Source organism: Hyposmocoma kahamanoa, unplaced genomic scaffold, assembly GCF_003589595.1.
Source record: "Hyposmocoma kahamanoa isolate Upper Pololo Valley unplaced genomic scaffold, ASM358959v1 81, whole genome shotgun sequence".
NCBI classification, from domain to species: domain Eukaryota; kingdom Metazoa; phylum Arthropoda; class Insecta; order Lepidoptera; family Cosmopterigidae; genus Hyposmocoma; species Hyposmocoma kahamanoa.
The window spans coordinates 191,766-208,558 of NW_020654080.1; the positions used below are offsets into that span (position 1 = coordinate 191,766).

General features: G+C 45.8%; 1 protein-coding gene across 1 annotated transcript in view; it reads left to right on the plus strand.

The window, feature by feature from the left end:
* Positions 1 to 16,793, plus strand: part of LOC113234007 — a 26,992-nt gene that overhangs the window by 5,729 nt on the left and 4,470 nt on the right. Inside the window, 8 exon segments of the mRNA XM_026469235.1 lie at positions 5,609 to 5,857; positions 6,061 to 6,294; positions 14,936 to 15,037; positions 15,040 to 15,190; positions 15,286 to 15,424; positions 15,914 to 16,252; positions 16,332 to 16,531; positions 16,600 to 16,789. Coding sequence (XP_026325020.1) covers positions 5,609 to 5,857; positions 6,061 to 6,294; positions 14,936 to 15,037; positions 15,040 to 15,190; positions 15,286 to 15,424; positions 15,914 to 16,252; positions 16,332 to 16,531; positions 16,600 to 16,789 — 1,604 coding nt within the window.

A 16,793-nucleotide genomic window follows, 5' to 3' on the forward strand; every position in this document is an offset into this window, starting at 1 on the left:
AGTCAGTGCAGCCCTCATTTGCATTTTGCAATAGGTTACACTTTACTAATTTCTAAAGGCTTCTCAAAAAACATTTTTTATAAAACGTCCGCTTATTTTATTTTTAATAGGGACCATATTATTATGTCCGTAAATAAACCATATTAGATACATTTACTTTTGGCCTATTATGGTTTTGGAATGTCACCACAATGAGTAATCAAATTGAAACATTTCGGAGTGTATTGCCCCGAGGCCTGAAACTGCGCGTGCGCGGCTCTGACGAGTGTATGCAGCGAACGACAATGTCCATTGTTCTGCACTCAAATCGCAGATGTGATTTCGCGGGCGCAAATTGTCGCATCGCGTAAGAATTTTGTGTAACATCAACTTTAGGTTGCACGCGCAGATGTGCGTGATCGGAGAAGAAGCGAAAATCAAAACAGTATATGTATAGTGGGTTTGAGTGTTTCGCGTGATAAGGGACAATAAACCACGAGTAATAACTGTACTACTATAAACTGTAATACTTACCAATATCGTTTGAAACGAAACACTCCAATCAGCCGCGTAGTCCGTCAGTACCCGCGGCCCCACCGGCTCGTGCCTGCGATTCCCGCGAACCCGCCGCTCGCGCGCCGCGAGGCGCTTACACGCACTAGTGTTGTTAACATGAACAAACCATTGCTGTACCCAGAAAAAGTAACTCAAATTAAGAAGAAACGAAAAACGAAAAAGATTACTGAGCGACTAGATGGTTTACATACATTAGGTACCTACATACGGGAGTCATTGAGTGAGTTGCGCGTAGTCGTCTTTAAAACACTTATTAAATGAAAGCAACATAATAGGTATTGTAGACACAAGTTACATCTTTGTAATCAGAAGCCACCAAATGCGCAGCGAGTGGAGACAAACGTCGTTGAAACGTTGTCGCCTCGTACATTAGTCATGAACGCGTCCCTGCGGTCAATTAGACCATTTTTCACTGTTGTACTGGATTGGATAAGTAAAAATAAATCAAAAACGCTCTCATGAATATTTGCTTAGAAGTCTAGTTTCACATGAGTTAACAATCAAACTTATAATTTTAATTGAATACCGGTCCTTCTAGCTAGAATAGCGAATATTATGGTAATATGTATTTTTTTCTCATTAATTTCGCCACCAAATCCCAATCAAAGCCAAAAGAGTGCGTGTCTGCTCGTGTGTCGTTGTTACTTGTAGTGTACCTACCATACTGAACAATCATATTGTGAATCATCAATAATATTGTGAATGTGCGCGAACTCGCAGCGCGTCGTCGGTTGCAACTAGTGCAGAAGCCATGCCGCAGCTCAGCGATCTATCGTAGATGAAAACTATTCACGAAGGCGTCGTCGCCACTAATCATTCGGGTCAGTAAAGATAGCATCCCACATTTTGTATTGGCAATCCATTCGGTACCAATGATTACATAGTACCTAGAGTGCATGGCGTTGAAATGTGCCTACATGAATAGCAACATTGCCATATGTCAAGATTTGATTTGCCGCGCCAGACAGCAAAAACACGATTTTCACCAAGGTAATGCAAAACTATGCGGAGTGATGTTCTACGATATAAAAATATTAATTATTTGTACATCTTTAAAGATTTCTTACCAAAAATTGCTCATAACATTCTCACACAAGTTCGTTGGTTTTAAACATCAATTACAAAAAATAGATTGTAGTAGTCCTTTCCTAATGTGCCAGATTTTTTATTATTTTGGGCGGAGATGACGACGGTCTCGTGGCAACGCAACACGTCCATCATTGTCACTTGATAGAAAGCCGTTTCTAAGATACAACGGCATCATCTCTAATCATCTTCACACTGCGAATCTTGTATGAGAAAGTGACTCTTCTTGCAGTACTTTTTTTAGAAAAGTATAAACCTACATTATACATTTACTTACTTTCAAAAGTGACATGCAAATTATTGAAACTCACGTCTCTATAAATCATTTGCATTTTATTTTATTACACATTAAATTTTTCCACACTTATCAGTCATTGTTTGCGACGACCGGCAAGCTTGAATTTGACACTTAAGACAGTCCGATTGGGGCGACGCCAATCTTGTCAAATTTAATGCTACCAAAACGAAGGCATATCTATTCTCTACAAAACGGAGTCACTTTCACCTGACTCCGATTTGTCGTGATATAGCCATACCGATAGCCGACCGTCTCCAGCTACTTGGAATGGACCTGTCGTCCAAGCTGAACTTCGGCAGATACATTGAATCCATGGCCAAAAATGCAGCCAGGAAGCTTGACATCCTTTCCAAGGTGAGGCGATACTTCACACCGGGACAGTTGCTTCAGCTGTACCAAGAACAACTCTGGTCGTGTATAGAGTACTGCTGTCACTTAAGGGATGGCTCTGCTAAATATCAACTAGCCTTGGATTCAATCGACAAGCGTGCCAAAAGTCTTATAAGTGACTTGGAATCAGTTGAGGCGAAACTGCAGAGCCGATCGATATTCTACAGGATATATCACGGATCGGGGAGCATTTCCGGCAACTTGCTCCCCGAATAGTGGGCGCCGCATCGGCGTTGGACAGGCTCCTGCCCAACCTCGGGAGGCTGGGAGCCCCATGCAGAAGGCTATACGCCGGGGTGACCCGGAGTATGGCCTTATACGGGGCTCCCATTTGGAGTGGGGCCTTATCAGCGGCGACGAAGTCCCTGCTGAGGAGGCCCCAGAGGGTGGTCGCCCTGCGAATGTGCAGGGCGTACATGATGGTGGCCTGCGCTGCCGCATGCGTCCTCGCCGGTACTCCGCCGTGGGACCTCGAAGCCGAGGTCCTGGCGGAGGTCTCCTTTTGCGCAGAGGTTATGTCGCAAAAGGAGGCCGCGGAACGGGTGCGCGAGGACGCGCCGGACGCGCACCCGCTCCGGCGCAGACGTACGGGAAGAAGGCGAAGGCAGTTCCCTGCTCGCCTGATCCCCTAGTGAGGCCAGCGGGCTCTGGACCGGGACTCCGGAGCCTGCATTGCACGGCCTCACTCGTCTCGGTTGTCCTCCGACCCGCCCCTCCGTTGGCGCGGGAGCCCTGGCGTAAGCTAGGGCGGCCGGGCGGCGTCGTGGTGAATGTTCACTGATCCCACGGCGCCGACTCAACCGGCGAGAGGGAAACCCGGGGGGGTTTTAGTGGGGTAGGCCCTCCAGTCTGGAGGGAGAGTCCCCACATAACCCCCGAGTCTCCCTGGGCTCAGGGGTATCCTTAAAGATTTCCACCCCGTCAAAAAAAAAAAAAAAAAAGGATATATCACGGAGAGTGTGCGATGGAATTGCATAATTTGGTTCCGCCTTCCCCCTCCCGGCGAGAGTCATTAGGCATTATTTAGGTGGGGATGCTACATCGTCGACCTCATCATTATTTTCCATCAGGTGACATGGAGGTCAAATGCGCTTTTATTTTTAATAAAAAAAAGCTTGAACACAGGCCTATAACTTCCTGTAAGCAGATGGTGCCTGTTGATGGTGACTTTTTGACACTGATATTTGAAAGCTTCATAAATTACTTATATGGTATAGTCAACAGCATATCAAGCTACATATTAACGTATCTTGTTCCGTTGCACTGGAGGCGATTTTCGAACAAAAATGTGAAGTCTGATATGCTGTTGTCCATACAGACAATTCTTAACTTTTGACCTATTCATCATCATCATCATCACCCACAGCTTGATTTCATCCACTGCTCGGGAGGCTTATACCCATAAGCCTCCCGACATATTACATAATTATAATCCTTACATACGACTCATAGTAACCGTTGCGGCCGTCTTTTTTTTAAGTACGTGTATTACGAAAGCGCTACTTGACGTCGCATAATTAATACCTGCAAATATATTGAACCCCTTAATATGAGACCGGGTTAATTTTCATTTCATTCGTTTTTTAAGCCAATAAAAATGTGTTACACATTGCGTTTACACATGGCGAGGAAGGAAGGACAGTAATGAAGCGGCATCTAGCGGCACACGGTGGCCGCGTCTGGCGTTGCAGAGCCTCCTCCCTGCTGAGCACATTGCGCATACGGCAGTGAAGGCTTGTACGCGCGGTGCGGCGCTGACCACCACTGCCGGTAGATGGCGCACTCGATTCCACGATTAGATCTTTGCACTCGAGTACACCCGGAACGAAATCCCTTCACAAAGTACAGCATCAAGGAACTCGTTCTTTCTTTTCATAAATCTAATAAGATATACCTCAGCATTATCTCGAATAAAATCCCCAACGAACCTATAGCTGTTTCTAAACTTTGTTGATTACTGAATGAAACGTAGTGGGCGCTAGTACTATGGACATTTACGGTATATACCTAATAATAATAATAATATGTAATAATAATAGTGCTTTTGTGGAGAAATCTCCACAAAAGCACGTTCAGAAGGTTCTCAGTAATTTAAGAAACATTAACAGCTTTTGTAGGACCTGGTGCCTGTTAAAGGATTAACAACTGTAAGTACTGCAAGTCACCAGTCCCTCACCCGTGGGAATAATACATACCATATTATGGCATTACTAAGAAAAATATTAAACATTGCAAGAGAGAAACAAAATATGAAAAATATAAAATTTAATTAAATATAAAAAGAGTTATACACTATTGAAGTTTAGATAGATGAATTTAATTATAAATTGTACTTTTAAACAGAAAGTAAAACTTAAATTTAAAATGAGTGTGTGTGCGCTTGGGTGTGTGTGTGCGCGCGTATGTGTGCGTATGTGTGCTTGTATGTGCCTGCGTGCGCGTGTATATGCACGTGTAAAGATATGGTAATCCTACAGATCAGCAAAACCTTGAGTCACATTATTGGATGAAGTATAACTTCAGTATCCTCATAATTTTACTTTTGCAACCAATTTGCCAACTTCTTTTTACATTCAAATTTATTTAAACCAAAGATGTTAAGTTCGCGATGCAATCCATGACTGAATGCAGTCCTGAAACGGTCGCAAGAAACCACTAAGCAATGTCTACCTAAATAAATAAAATACCTGCTTACTATTTAGATAACTAACTTGTATGTCCGAACGAGCGGTATCATCGAGACGGGTTTAGCTACACGTACGGGCGTGGCTGCTGACGCTACGAACAAAGGTATCATACATTAGACATCAACGCACTGCCTACGTCGTCGTAACTTGGTAAAAATATCAATTCGTAATATTTTTCTCTTTTTTGAGTAAGGTGTAGATGAGTTTGTTTACAATATAATTAATATTTCAATATCTAAGTGCAATGACACGTGTCGTGTACAGGTATAAAAGTTGGCGGCTAACGCTCGAGATGAGTCGCGACACGAGAGAGACTTGTTATATTAAATAACGGTGTTGCGCACTGGCGTTCGCCCCTGGCTCGCCCGCCGCTGTGTCGTCGCCAGAACCTGCGCCCGCAGGCCGCACCAGTCGCGCTCACAGACTTGCAGGCTCCGCTGGCTATTGACGTTAACGTACAAAGCTGTCAATACCAATGAAACCCGTCAATAGATATCGCTGATACAATACAGCCTCGTGTGCACCTCACCAAATAATAGGAACGGACCTCATCAATGGCTAGAAATCATTTGAGTCGGTTGGTTAATGTTAGAATCTTATAAGGATCGTGGAGCAGCAACGAGGTCGGCTCGTGGAGCGAACGGCGCGCGCGCAGCTTTCGGCGTGAGCTTACAAACAAATAAACCAGTTTCGCACCCGCGCCCCTCGCCCTCGCCCGCAGCCGCCGCTCACCTGCATCACCTAAACTTTTGGCCTACTCTGCAACGAAAACTGATACCATTCCCTTATAACTCGTTGGAGGAAGTGGCGTGCAAGTTATATTCCTCGACTAGTCGCTTGGGTGTGCAGAGTCGGCTAGTTTGCACCCGAGTGTCACTTCAGCGGCGATGACGCATTCCGCTCACTGGTCTCGCACCACGCCGCATTCTTTAAAGCTAAAATGTAGAGGCACCCAAACGATAGATGCTGCCGCGACTGTAAAAGGGTCGCCCGCCTAAAAGACTAACAAGGAACACAGTTGAAGGTTCCACGGCCTGTAAGTAGGCAGATGCGGAGGGTCGGGGGCTGCGCGGGGCGAAGCGGCGCGGGCGGCGGCACGGCGGCAGTACTCGGTCGGCGTAGCGCGCGATCGGTCGCCGCGAGTGAGCGGCGCCGCCGCAGAGTGTGATGCTTGCGTGCCGCCCGCCATGGCCACGCTCGGCCTCTCCAAGGTGTTCATCCTCGACAAATACTTCACCGAGCTGCAGAAGTTTTGGGAGACGGAGAAGAAGTTGCAAGGTGAGCAAGCACCGTCCGCGCCCCACCCCGCCCCGCGCTCGCCGCTCGCAGTCGTCGCGCGGGGACGGGATTGTGATGATTATTACTTTTTTCGTATCCGACCGACGAAAGCTCCGCATTTTTGGTCTGTGAATGTGGAGTGAACTCTAGGAAGATCCGGCCCGCAGGAGCCACGGCGGTGGCGGTTGCGGTCGTAGCGCTGATCGCCGCCGTGGTGACTCATTTTAAGTTTGTTCGTTAAAAGCGAACCAGTTTTTAGTTTACATTTATTTCTGCGCGGCCATTGCATTGTTGTGGATCCACTTCTCGCCTCGATCCTGTGTTGACAAACATGTATCTAGACTTGTTACCGAGTTGCACTTCCCGGTGCGAACTCACGCTACCTTTGCTAGAGCACCTGTACCATCGTCGCGCATAACAAAAGCTTTGTGTCCCCTTGTTTACCCAAATACGGTGCGAAGAAGTAAACAGTAGGTTAAGTAAAAGTAACTATAACTTTATAGTTACTTTTAATAATTACATTTAGATTTAATTGGCATTCTACATTTTCGCGAAACGTCACTTAAGGATGCGGCCAAATGTATTTTAGTATGTAGTATATGCTGAGATGTTTCTCAATCGGGAGTTTCCTGGGGTAATTAAGCCACGGTGCGCGGTGGGGACTGCGGTGAGTCGAGGATGGGACGCCATGGGAGGTGGAGAGGTTATGCAAAGCCCGTGGAGGCTGTGCGGGCGCGGGCGACTAACGGCGCCTAATAGACACGCGCGGGACGTGGGTGGGGCGCGGGCGGGAAAAGAACATACCTTGATGGTTTGACTCTACCACTAAATTTGCGTAACATTTTATGTATTTTATATATAAATTGAGTCCAAACGACTTATAATTGTTCCTACCCTATAGATAAAAAGCATCGCGTCATGTGCTATTTCTTGATATTTTTACCTGAGCTAAATATCCAAAAGTAATTGATAAAACTGAACAGAACATGGATTTGAGTAAATCAAAGCATTTTACCACATATTTTACCTATAACAAAAAATAGGCACTAGGCAAAGGACCGCCGCCGCCGCGCGCGGCGCCTCCAAGAGATGCGGTCGCAATCGCAATGCAATTCTGCGCGCGTCGAGTCAATTACCGCGGCCTGCGCACGCGCCGCTTTTTGCTGCGCTGCGCCTGGCGTCGACTCTGTCATCGCCACATGTCTCTATAACCATATAACATGCGAACCTATGAACCGATAATCGCATTGAAATCACGTTTGAGAGTCAAGTCATTCTGAAAATTTGGCACCATTTCACACGCCGACATGTGTTATTAACAGAATCTGGATCCATTGTACGCAATACGCACGTGCCTACTATGAGTTTACAAACTGGCTTGGGACAACAAGTAGTTATAATAATCACCGAAACCGATTTATAGCGTGTAGTCGCTGCCCACACCGCCCTCGGTCAGGTCGTATCAAACTATGCGGCGCGCGGCGCCAATACGTAGAGTCTTGCATTTCAATATTTTTATTTATAAGAAGATAATCATTTTCTAAGTTGAAAACTTACATCAAAAGAATTTTCATTGAAAAGTAATATTACAAAATTGAAGAATACCCATGTGTTAGCTAAAGATGTACGGAAAGGCAACATAAGTCACTTGACAACATAGTAACAACATAGTAACTTAGTAGACAACATAGTAGACAACATAGTAACTTGTGGATAATGCTGTTGATTGTACGTGTACCTATGTTAGAAATATTTAACTCTGATTGTAAACATTTCATGTACAATTGTTTGTTATCCCTGAAAAATAAATAAATAAATAATGAGTCTAGATCCCACACAATTATGATACAAAGTGTATTATATAGCACTCAAGTTTATTTGTAACGAGCAATCCTTAGGGTTTCTTGCTCGTTCATCTCAGGTAGGCCAGCGCGGTGAACGATCAGTAGCTTAAAAAGTACGTTTTCAAGTGTCAAAAATTTACCTATGGAATATTGTAAGTCAATGTATGGAATAAAATGATTTATTTCACTTTGACTTCAAGTACCTAGGGCCACTAATCGACGGAGAATCTTTCCGATGACATTGACAGAGAGCGCAGGGCATTGGCTCTAAAGTGCAATATGTTGGCCCGCAGGTTTGCGCGCGGTGTAGGTACTAGAACCGTAAAGCTCACGCTTTTTAAAGCGTTTTGCCAATCCTTTTACACGCGCTGCTCTGCACTTCCAATGTAATGATGCTCTTAGAATGCTATCAGGGTTGCCGCAGCGCATTTGGAATGTTCGCTGAGGCGAGCGTCTCTGATGCGTAGGGTGCGTGGCAGCGCCATGGCCTCCCTCAGACGGTGGCCGAGAGAGACGATGGGCCAATAGTATGTCAATGGGTAGCTGTACGTGTCAAGTGTGTTAGAACTGTCCTTAGATTGTTCGAAATGTAGTTTACCGTTTGTGAATATATAGCACAATATGGATTTGTACGAAATAAAGTAAATTATTATATTATTATTTATCTATTTTAGACCCTCGCCTCTCCCACGGCCCAAAATATAAATTATTATAATGATTATTATTCGATAATATTAGTATGCAGCATTATTATCACATACGCACCATACCTATCTAAATATATATGATATAATGAATCTCATAGCGCTCACAAATTGGTTCCTTTTGTAATCTAAGTACCTATAGTTTTCGTTGTGCTGTATATTGTATATTGTTTCCTTTCTAGCCCCTGCCTTTTCTTTACCTTCTCTTCCACTACCTCTATACAGATACAGAAAAGTAAAGAAAAAATATACTTACAATTAATGTCTGTCATACAATTTTATTGTAAAGCATAGTATGACTCAACAACGTACTAACAACGTCGTTAAACTTCATCTTAAATTGCTCCTCGCATTTAATGACACGTAATGTGAAGATAAAATGCAATTGTCTCGAGTCAATACATTTTTTAATTTTTCTTCTTGTAGCTATTGCAAATTTGTGTTGCATTATAAGTTCACCACCTTGGATGCTACACAGAAACATTCCTTCATTCGTTCTTAACGAATTTTAGTATAATGTCACTTGATGAGGAAACATCTTCTGGTTGGAGCGAAAGTGCGAGCGCCAGGAATGTTGCTCTATACATATGCTTTTACTAGACGTACTTCGCTCCGCGGTATAATCCAGCGCACAGCCATTAACGCGGTTGGTTATGCGCGTGAATCCTCCACCGCGGGAACGCGTTCGCGCCAGCACGTGCTAACGCGCGTTTTTGCACCTCGTTGCGCCGCCACCGAGCCGAGCGATTATAAAATAATGTCCGTCATCTACCGCGTCTCGGCGGTTCACTACATGTCCGCTCATAGTAGGCGTCTTCTCGTCCCACACCCCTCAGCCAACAAAACAATATAAAGTTAAGATTGTAGATTATTTTTCCGCAAATCGAATTGTGTCACAAATAAGTAAGGGACGATGCCCATAATTTCACTTTCGAGCGAAGTTTAGGAAGAAAAATAGCAGTAAAACCATATTATACATACTATAGTAAAATAGTCACATAATTCAACTTTGTCGATTCACTCGAGATGGTTCATAAAAATTTACTTTTATTTATTTATTTACTATGTTTTGCAATGTCGCCCACATTGCAAAACATAGTAATTATCAGCCGATTACCTTGCTCTCTCAGATTTATGAACGTTTTGATTTTGACCATCCGGCTTACCCATATGCTTGACGAAGCGCAACCTATTGAGCAGGTTGGCTTTTGGAGCGGCTTCTCAATCATCGACCATATCCACACGATTAATATGCTGATGGAAAAGTGTCATGAATTCAACCGGACCCTTGTCATGGCCGTTCGTCGATTACGACAAGGCCTTCGATAGTGTCGAACATTGGGCCGTGTTCCACGCACTTCATCGCTGCCACATCGATTCCCGCTACGTAGATGTGCTCCGGGAACTGTATGGTTCAACCACTCTGCAGGTACGAGTTCACGATTTAACCAATCCCGTTCCAAACCAACGAGGAGTGAGACAAGGAGATACCATTTCCCTAAAACTATTCACAGCACCACTTGAGGATGTCGTAAAATCCCTTAAATAGGATAACTGCGGCATTAACATCAATGGTGTCCATTTGTCTCACCTAAGATTCGCGGACGATCTCGTGCTATTTACAGAAAGTTTCGACGATCTCCAAAGGATGCTGGAACCACTCTATGATGGGCCATGGTGCGCGCCATGCTCGGCATCAGCCATTGTAGATCGAGTTCCGAACGTTGAGATCCGACGATGGACGAAAGTCCAGGATGCTGGAACTCGAATCGTGGAACTCAAATCGGGCTGGGCGGGACACCTAGCAAGGCAAGGTGATGACAGGTGGAGCAAGACATCGACTGATTGGTGGCCGAGGAAGGGCAAAAGAAGCGGCGGGTGCCCTGTGGCAAGGTGGGTCGACGACATAGTACGCGTCGCGGGACGTCCGTTTCGACGTTCCGAGCGGTCACTATAAGAACTACAATTACCCGTACATACTATTTTTAGATGACACCAAACTCGCGGTCGATGTACGTCCTCGAGCTATAGCTACGTTACACGACATGTTGTGTGGCGTTTGCAGTGCAACACGCAGAGGGCTGCGGCCAGCATTGGCAATATCCGCTATGTAGCCTGCAGCGCAGGGCAACCTGCGCCACGACCACACTGTAATACCTACAGCAGCTGCACTATAAAAGTGAAGTGCAGCGATTTTTTCAAAATTCGAAACAAAGCATGTGTTATTTTGAAGCGGGGTGCAAAAAATATAAGCTCAAACATATTTTGGGCACTCTTTCTTTAACGTTGCACAACTTTTTGCAGCGCGACTTGCGATTTAGATGTAGGTAGAGACCACGATTTGGCGCTTTTTAAGTACTTACGTTACCCATTACAGTCAACTGATAAGGTACCAATGCCACGGCAAAGCTAGACGAATGGAGGTACTGGTTATGTATCTTCATTTTGTTGGTAGCGGCGGTACATATCCTGAAATCCATGCATGAGTCGTTAGGTATATACTCACAAGCGTTGCATCACGCGTGGCGTGCGCTTGCGTGTCGCACGCGATCGATCGCTCAGTTGCCGCGTCGCCTGGACATACATGTACAGTGTATTATGGCGTGCTTCGCTGGTCTTGCGCACACTCCGCATCTTAGCAGTTATTTTATCTCAAAGTGACAGTCGCTAGATTCTAGAAGGGCAGATGTGTTCTTCAGTAGAGACGATACGTCTCTTTAGAAGGAACAGACCCGTACCCAACAGTGAAGAGGAAGTAAGGTATGTCAAGAGATCCATTCTGCATTCACGAGTCTCGTTAAACTGCTACAGCGGCGCAAGATACTGCTGAGTACGGTCACAGGCGCAGAAGCAGGTGCACGCGACGCCGTGCCGTTGAAATTTGATAACTTTCTCGGGCTTCTCACTCGCTTGCCGAAGTCTCGTAAGGCTCCATGTCCTTCGGTCGTGCATCTCCGATAAAAAGGTTTTTGACGCGGCGGCAATGACTCGCCGCACAAAATGGAACTTTATTTGGAAGGCGGAGGGTCTGGTCGTAGCGCGCCGGAACACGGCCGTTGCGCCCGGGACGACCGGTTGCCACCGCCTGCGCCCCGCCCCCGCCTCTCACCACCGCTACTATAATAATATAATCAGGTGATCACTCCGTGCCGTGTTCGTTAGCATCACTGCACCGGAATGCCACCAGTGCTATCTCTCTTATCGCACGCTTATTAAACAGAGAGAAAAAATAACTTGTCCCTTGAGAATTTGGCCGTTTTCGAGTTTTTCCTTCCTTATTTATGAATCGGGATTTTCGGGGATGAAAAACGCTACAGTTGAGCGAGCACACTGCCAGCCCCCCCTTACAACACACACTGAAACACACACACAAAACTAGCCAAAATTGTTCACGTTCAAATCAAGTCGTTCAAAACGTTAATACGTTGACAAGCAGTACTACCGTAAGAAGTTCCTGTGTCGTTTATATTATAAATTTAATTGTACTCGAAGACTTATTCCCATTATCAATTACATATCATTAAAATTGACCCAAAAGAGTACCACCGCCCTTAAATTATTCAATGGGTAATTAGATCCATGAGAGCCCAGTCATATATATTATCTAAAATAAAAATAAAAAGTTTTGTCTGCTGATGTGAATGTGAGTAGATTTTTTTTATTTTTTTTTATTTATTTAAGAAAAACATACAGTCTCATACAAATGTTACATATAAAAACATTAAAATTACTAGCAGACCAGATTGTTCCATTAAATAATTACGATAGATGTACAATATACGTTCAATATGTTTGTATGCGTAATGTTTGGATGGACACATTGGACCTACATAAAAGGCCCACTTCTATACAATCTGTTTCCACAAATAAATTTTCATGTAAGTATATGACAGTCATAATGACAATATTTACTCAGCTAAAAATGTATAATTTCAATACTAAACTAAAGAACTTAAATATAATAAGGCTGTGGAATGTACTCCTCAAATAGATGAACTAGCCACTACAGTCGAACTAGGAAGTTCGGTATTTCAACATGTAATTGCACTAGTCATTTATAAAAGGAAAGTGATCAATATTTAAATGAGTTCTTACATTCTTCATTTTAGAAGATTAAATTAATTGTGTATTTTTTGTGTATGCGTGTGTGCACACGAGTGGTTAAGATGGAGTGAGAACTAACGTAATAAATATCTAGGTAGAACTGCAATAGTATTTATTTTATTACATTTAGGATAATATACTCTCAATGTCCTTAGTGTCCAATTTGTACGAGCTGCTTGTCTCGTACAGTAATATGTCAGAATATGTCGGGTGATATCAGCGAGATGATGCAGGGAGATGTCAAAGATGCTGCAGAAATAATACGCGACCGATACCACGGAGTAACTTTATTGTCCTGAAAATTATAATTTTTGATTAAATTATAATTAACATTTTGCACGTGCCCAATGTAGGGTGCAACGTTGCACATTGTCAGTTGCATTGTCAGTTATCAGTTGTACGTTGACCCGCACAACCCGTACACAATGAGATACTTCTTTTTACACTGCTTTGTAGTTAAGTTGTAGATACCATTTATATATACTTTTAATATATAAATGGGCCCAAGAAGAATGAAACTCTTTGAATAAATATAGTTTTTATTGTTTCTGTCAATTTAGGATCAAAACAAAATCCCTTGTGCTTTTGTATCTCGATGCTGAATATACAAAGTTGACGCACCGACAACACTTTGCATGCTTTGTACAAGGATGACGAGAGGAAAAGAAATGACCTAAATGTAGAATAGCGCCGCTGTGCTCTCTCTAAACATATCACAGTAGTATGTGATGAGTGATTGGCATAAAGCAACATAAACTAATTTATGATTTTAAAATCAATTTATACCTACATAGTGAAGTTTTTTTTATAAAAGAGCAATTTTAATGGGACAGTCCAAACTATTTCCCACAATGGCCAGGATTCTGTTGGAGCCCCCGCGCACCCGTCGCCACAGGGAAGCTACTCTTTTTCTAATAACGGCGCGACAGTCATCAGTGCGAGCCTTTGTGAACATGCCTGATGCGCTACAGTGCATCAACGTCCTAAACGTGTATTAACGCGCACGCTCAACATAGCCCCGCACTAGGGAAACCCTGAGTCGCGGGTGCCATGGACACACACATAGACAACCACAAGTTACACCCAAACTCACGAGATAAATAAATGTAGGCCATACAAATATTTCTCCCGGCCCGGGAACCGAACCTGGGACCTCTGCGTGGCAATCCGGCATGGTACCCGTTCGGCCATGAAGGCGTTATTATATTGAACGCTCAAAGTGTTTAGGGTCATCTGACTATATTTCACCCAAAGACTACACGTGTAGAAGGTTTCACTGTATGCTTTAAAAAGCGTTAATTTCACCTTTTTGCTACAACACGTGCAAACCTCCGAACATTTTAGCTCTTACCGCAAGGGCCAGGGCTTTGCGCTCTCGGCCAATGTCCACCAAGTTAGACTGATCATCTGTCACTAATCTAAGTATCTATAAGTATTCTGAACTATTTTATTGATGTAACTTGTTCAAGTGGCTTACACTGGCAGAGTTGTTCTTCCAAGGTAACTAAAATTGTTTAATACTAGATGATAAATATTTTCAGTTCGTCTGATTGAACGAATTTTTCGACGGAAAAGATCATTAGTTTTGATTTGTCAGTGTTTAAGGTAAGGCCATTTTTATTCAACCATTTACAAATCTAATTATATCCCTTCTGGACTTCGCCAGGAGTATTCGACCACGTGTCCGAACTGAAAGTAAGTCGTCGGCGCAAGCCATTAAGTTTCCCTTGCACGGCTTGTTGTGACAACATTTCATTGTCCGATATTTTAGGTGCAGATAAATTTTTAAAATTTGTTTTAACGAGCTGATGCGGCTGCAGCATCTGCCGCCGCATCAGCCCAACAAATGTTCCGACAATTCTTTACGTCAACTCGATACAGGATTCCGCTTATTTCCAAGTATGCAGACGTTTATTTACTTATTTATTTTATATTTTACGAGGCCGCTACGGGTCGAGATCACGAGTCAGCGGTAATATTTTGTCGTAGACGCATCGTCGTCGAACGAGGCGGTGCATCTGCAGCGGCGGCTGCTGAGCCTCAGCTCGGAGCTGGTGACGCTCCGAAACCACCTACACGTAGGAGCGAGCGCGGGGGCCGCGGGCAAGCCGGGCACGCCGCAGCCGGCGGTGCCGCCGCGAGCGCCGCAGCCGCCGCCGCAGCAACCCGCACCGCCACACCCCGCCCCGCCCCTGTTGCCGCACCCCGCGCCGCCGCCATCCGCAGCGCCTCCGCCGCCACCCGGTACGTGGCTCGCCTCGGCCGTGGGAGAGTGGGTCCGGTGGGCTGAAACTCAATGGCTTGTCGCGCTGCGCAGAGACACGATGGCGCGCCGGCAGCGCGGCGAGCGGCGCGGCGGCGGGCGCGACGGCCGGCGCCGCCGCGGACGTGGAGGACCTCATTCACTTGCGCGGTCCGCTCACCGAGGACGCCGTGGTGCGCGCGCTGCAGGCGCGCTTCTACCAGCACAAGTTTTATGTCAGTCTATGCATACCCTACGCTTTTCATTTGACAGAAACAAGCCCCTAACTAAAACCCGGGTTACTCAAAAGTAAAAGAACACACAAAAGTTGGGGTAACAAAGCCGATCCTAGATTGCGCTTTACCCGTCGTTGCTTATCTGGGCCCCGTGAGGCAGGAATAAAAATTGTTTAAAGTTTTTTGTAGCGGTCCGCGCGGGTGTGTCGACGCCACTACCTGTGCTCGGAAGGTGTAAGCTATTATAGAATGTAAAAATAAAATATGCCATTTGTAAGTATGGGTCCGTAATAGATTGCAATACCTACTTAAATGTAATTCTAGGGCATCTCTGTTTGTAGACACAATCGAAAGAGTAATGTAACACTTCGCTTCGTATTTTAACCAAACTGCTGCAATTCTGCCAACATCTGCGCATTGAAGTATTCCGATGTACGCTCATGGCGAAATTCAGCACAGGCGACGTAAAATTTTTAATTTTGTCGGTAGACTTGGATCGGACCGATCCTACTGGCGGTTAACGGGTACACCGACGCGGGCAACTCGCTGACGCTAACAGCGGCACGCGCCCAGCGGCCGGAACTGGCGCGGCTTGTGCACACCGCCGTGCGGCACCAGGCCGACACCGGTTACCCGCAGGCCATCATCCTCTCGGGCGTGTCGGGCTCGGGCAAGACGTACGCGTCGATGGTACTGCTACGGCGGTTGTTCGACGTGGCGGGCGGTGGGCCCGAGACCGACGCGTTCAAACACCTCGCCGCCGCTTTCACCGTTCTGCGCTCGCTCGGCACCGCCTCCACACCAGCCAACACGCACTCCAGCCGCATCGTACGAATTGCTTCACGACTAAAGCACCCTTCTTTACGTTGCGAGGCGGTCGGTAACTGATCATTAATCACGGTTGCAGGGACACTTCATCGAGGTGCAGGTGACGGACGGCGCGCTGTACCGCACAAAGATCCACTGTTACTTCCTGGACCAGACGCGCGTGGTGCGCCCGCCGCCCGGCGAGCGCAACTACCACATCTTCTACCAGCTGCTGGCCGGACTCACCTCCGAGGAGCGCGCGCAGCTCCACCTCGACGGATATTCGCCGCAAGACCTCAGGTGAGCTCCGATTCCGGACACGACGCTGTCACGCGCAGGACAAACGTCGCTACCGTACCGGCCGACAGGTACTTGGCGTCACCGCATCACCGGCGGCCCGATCCCGAGGACGCGGCGCGGTTCCACGCGTGGAAGACCTGCCTCGGCATCCTCGGCATCCCGTTCCTGGACGTGGTGCGCGTGCTGGGCGCCGTGCTGCTGCTGGGCAACGTGCAGTTCGCGGAGAGCGCGGAGGGAGCGGCCGAGCCGACGGGCGAGGCGG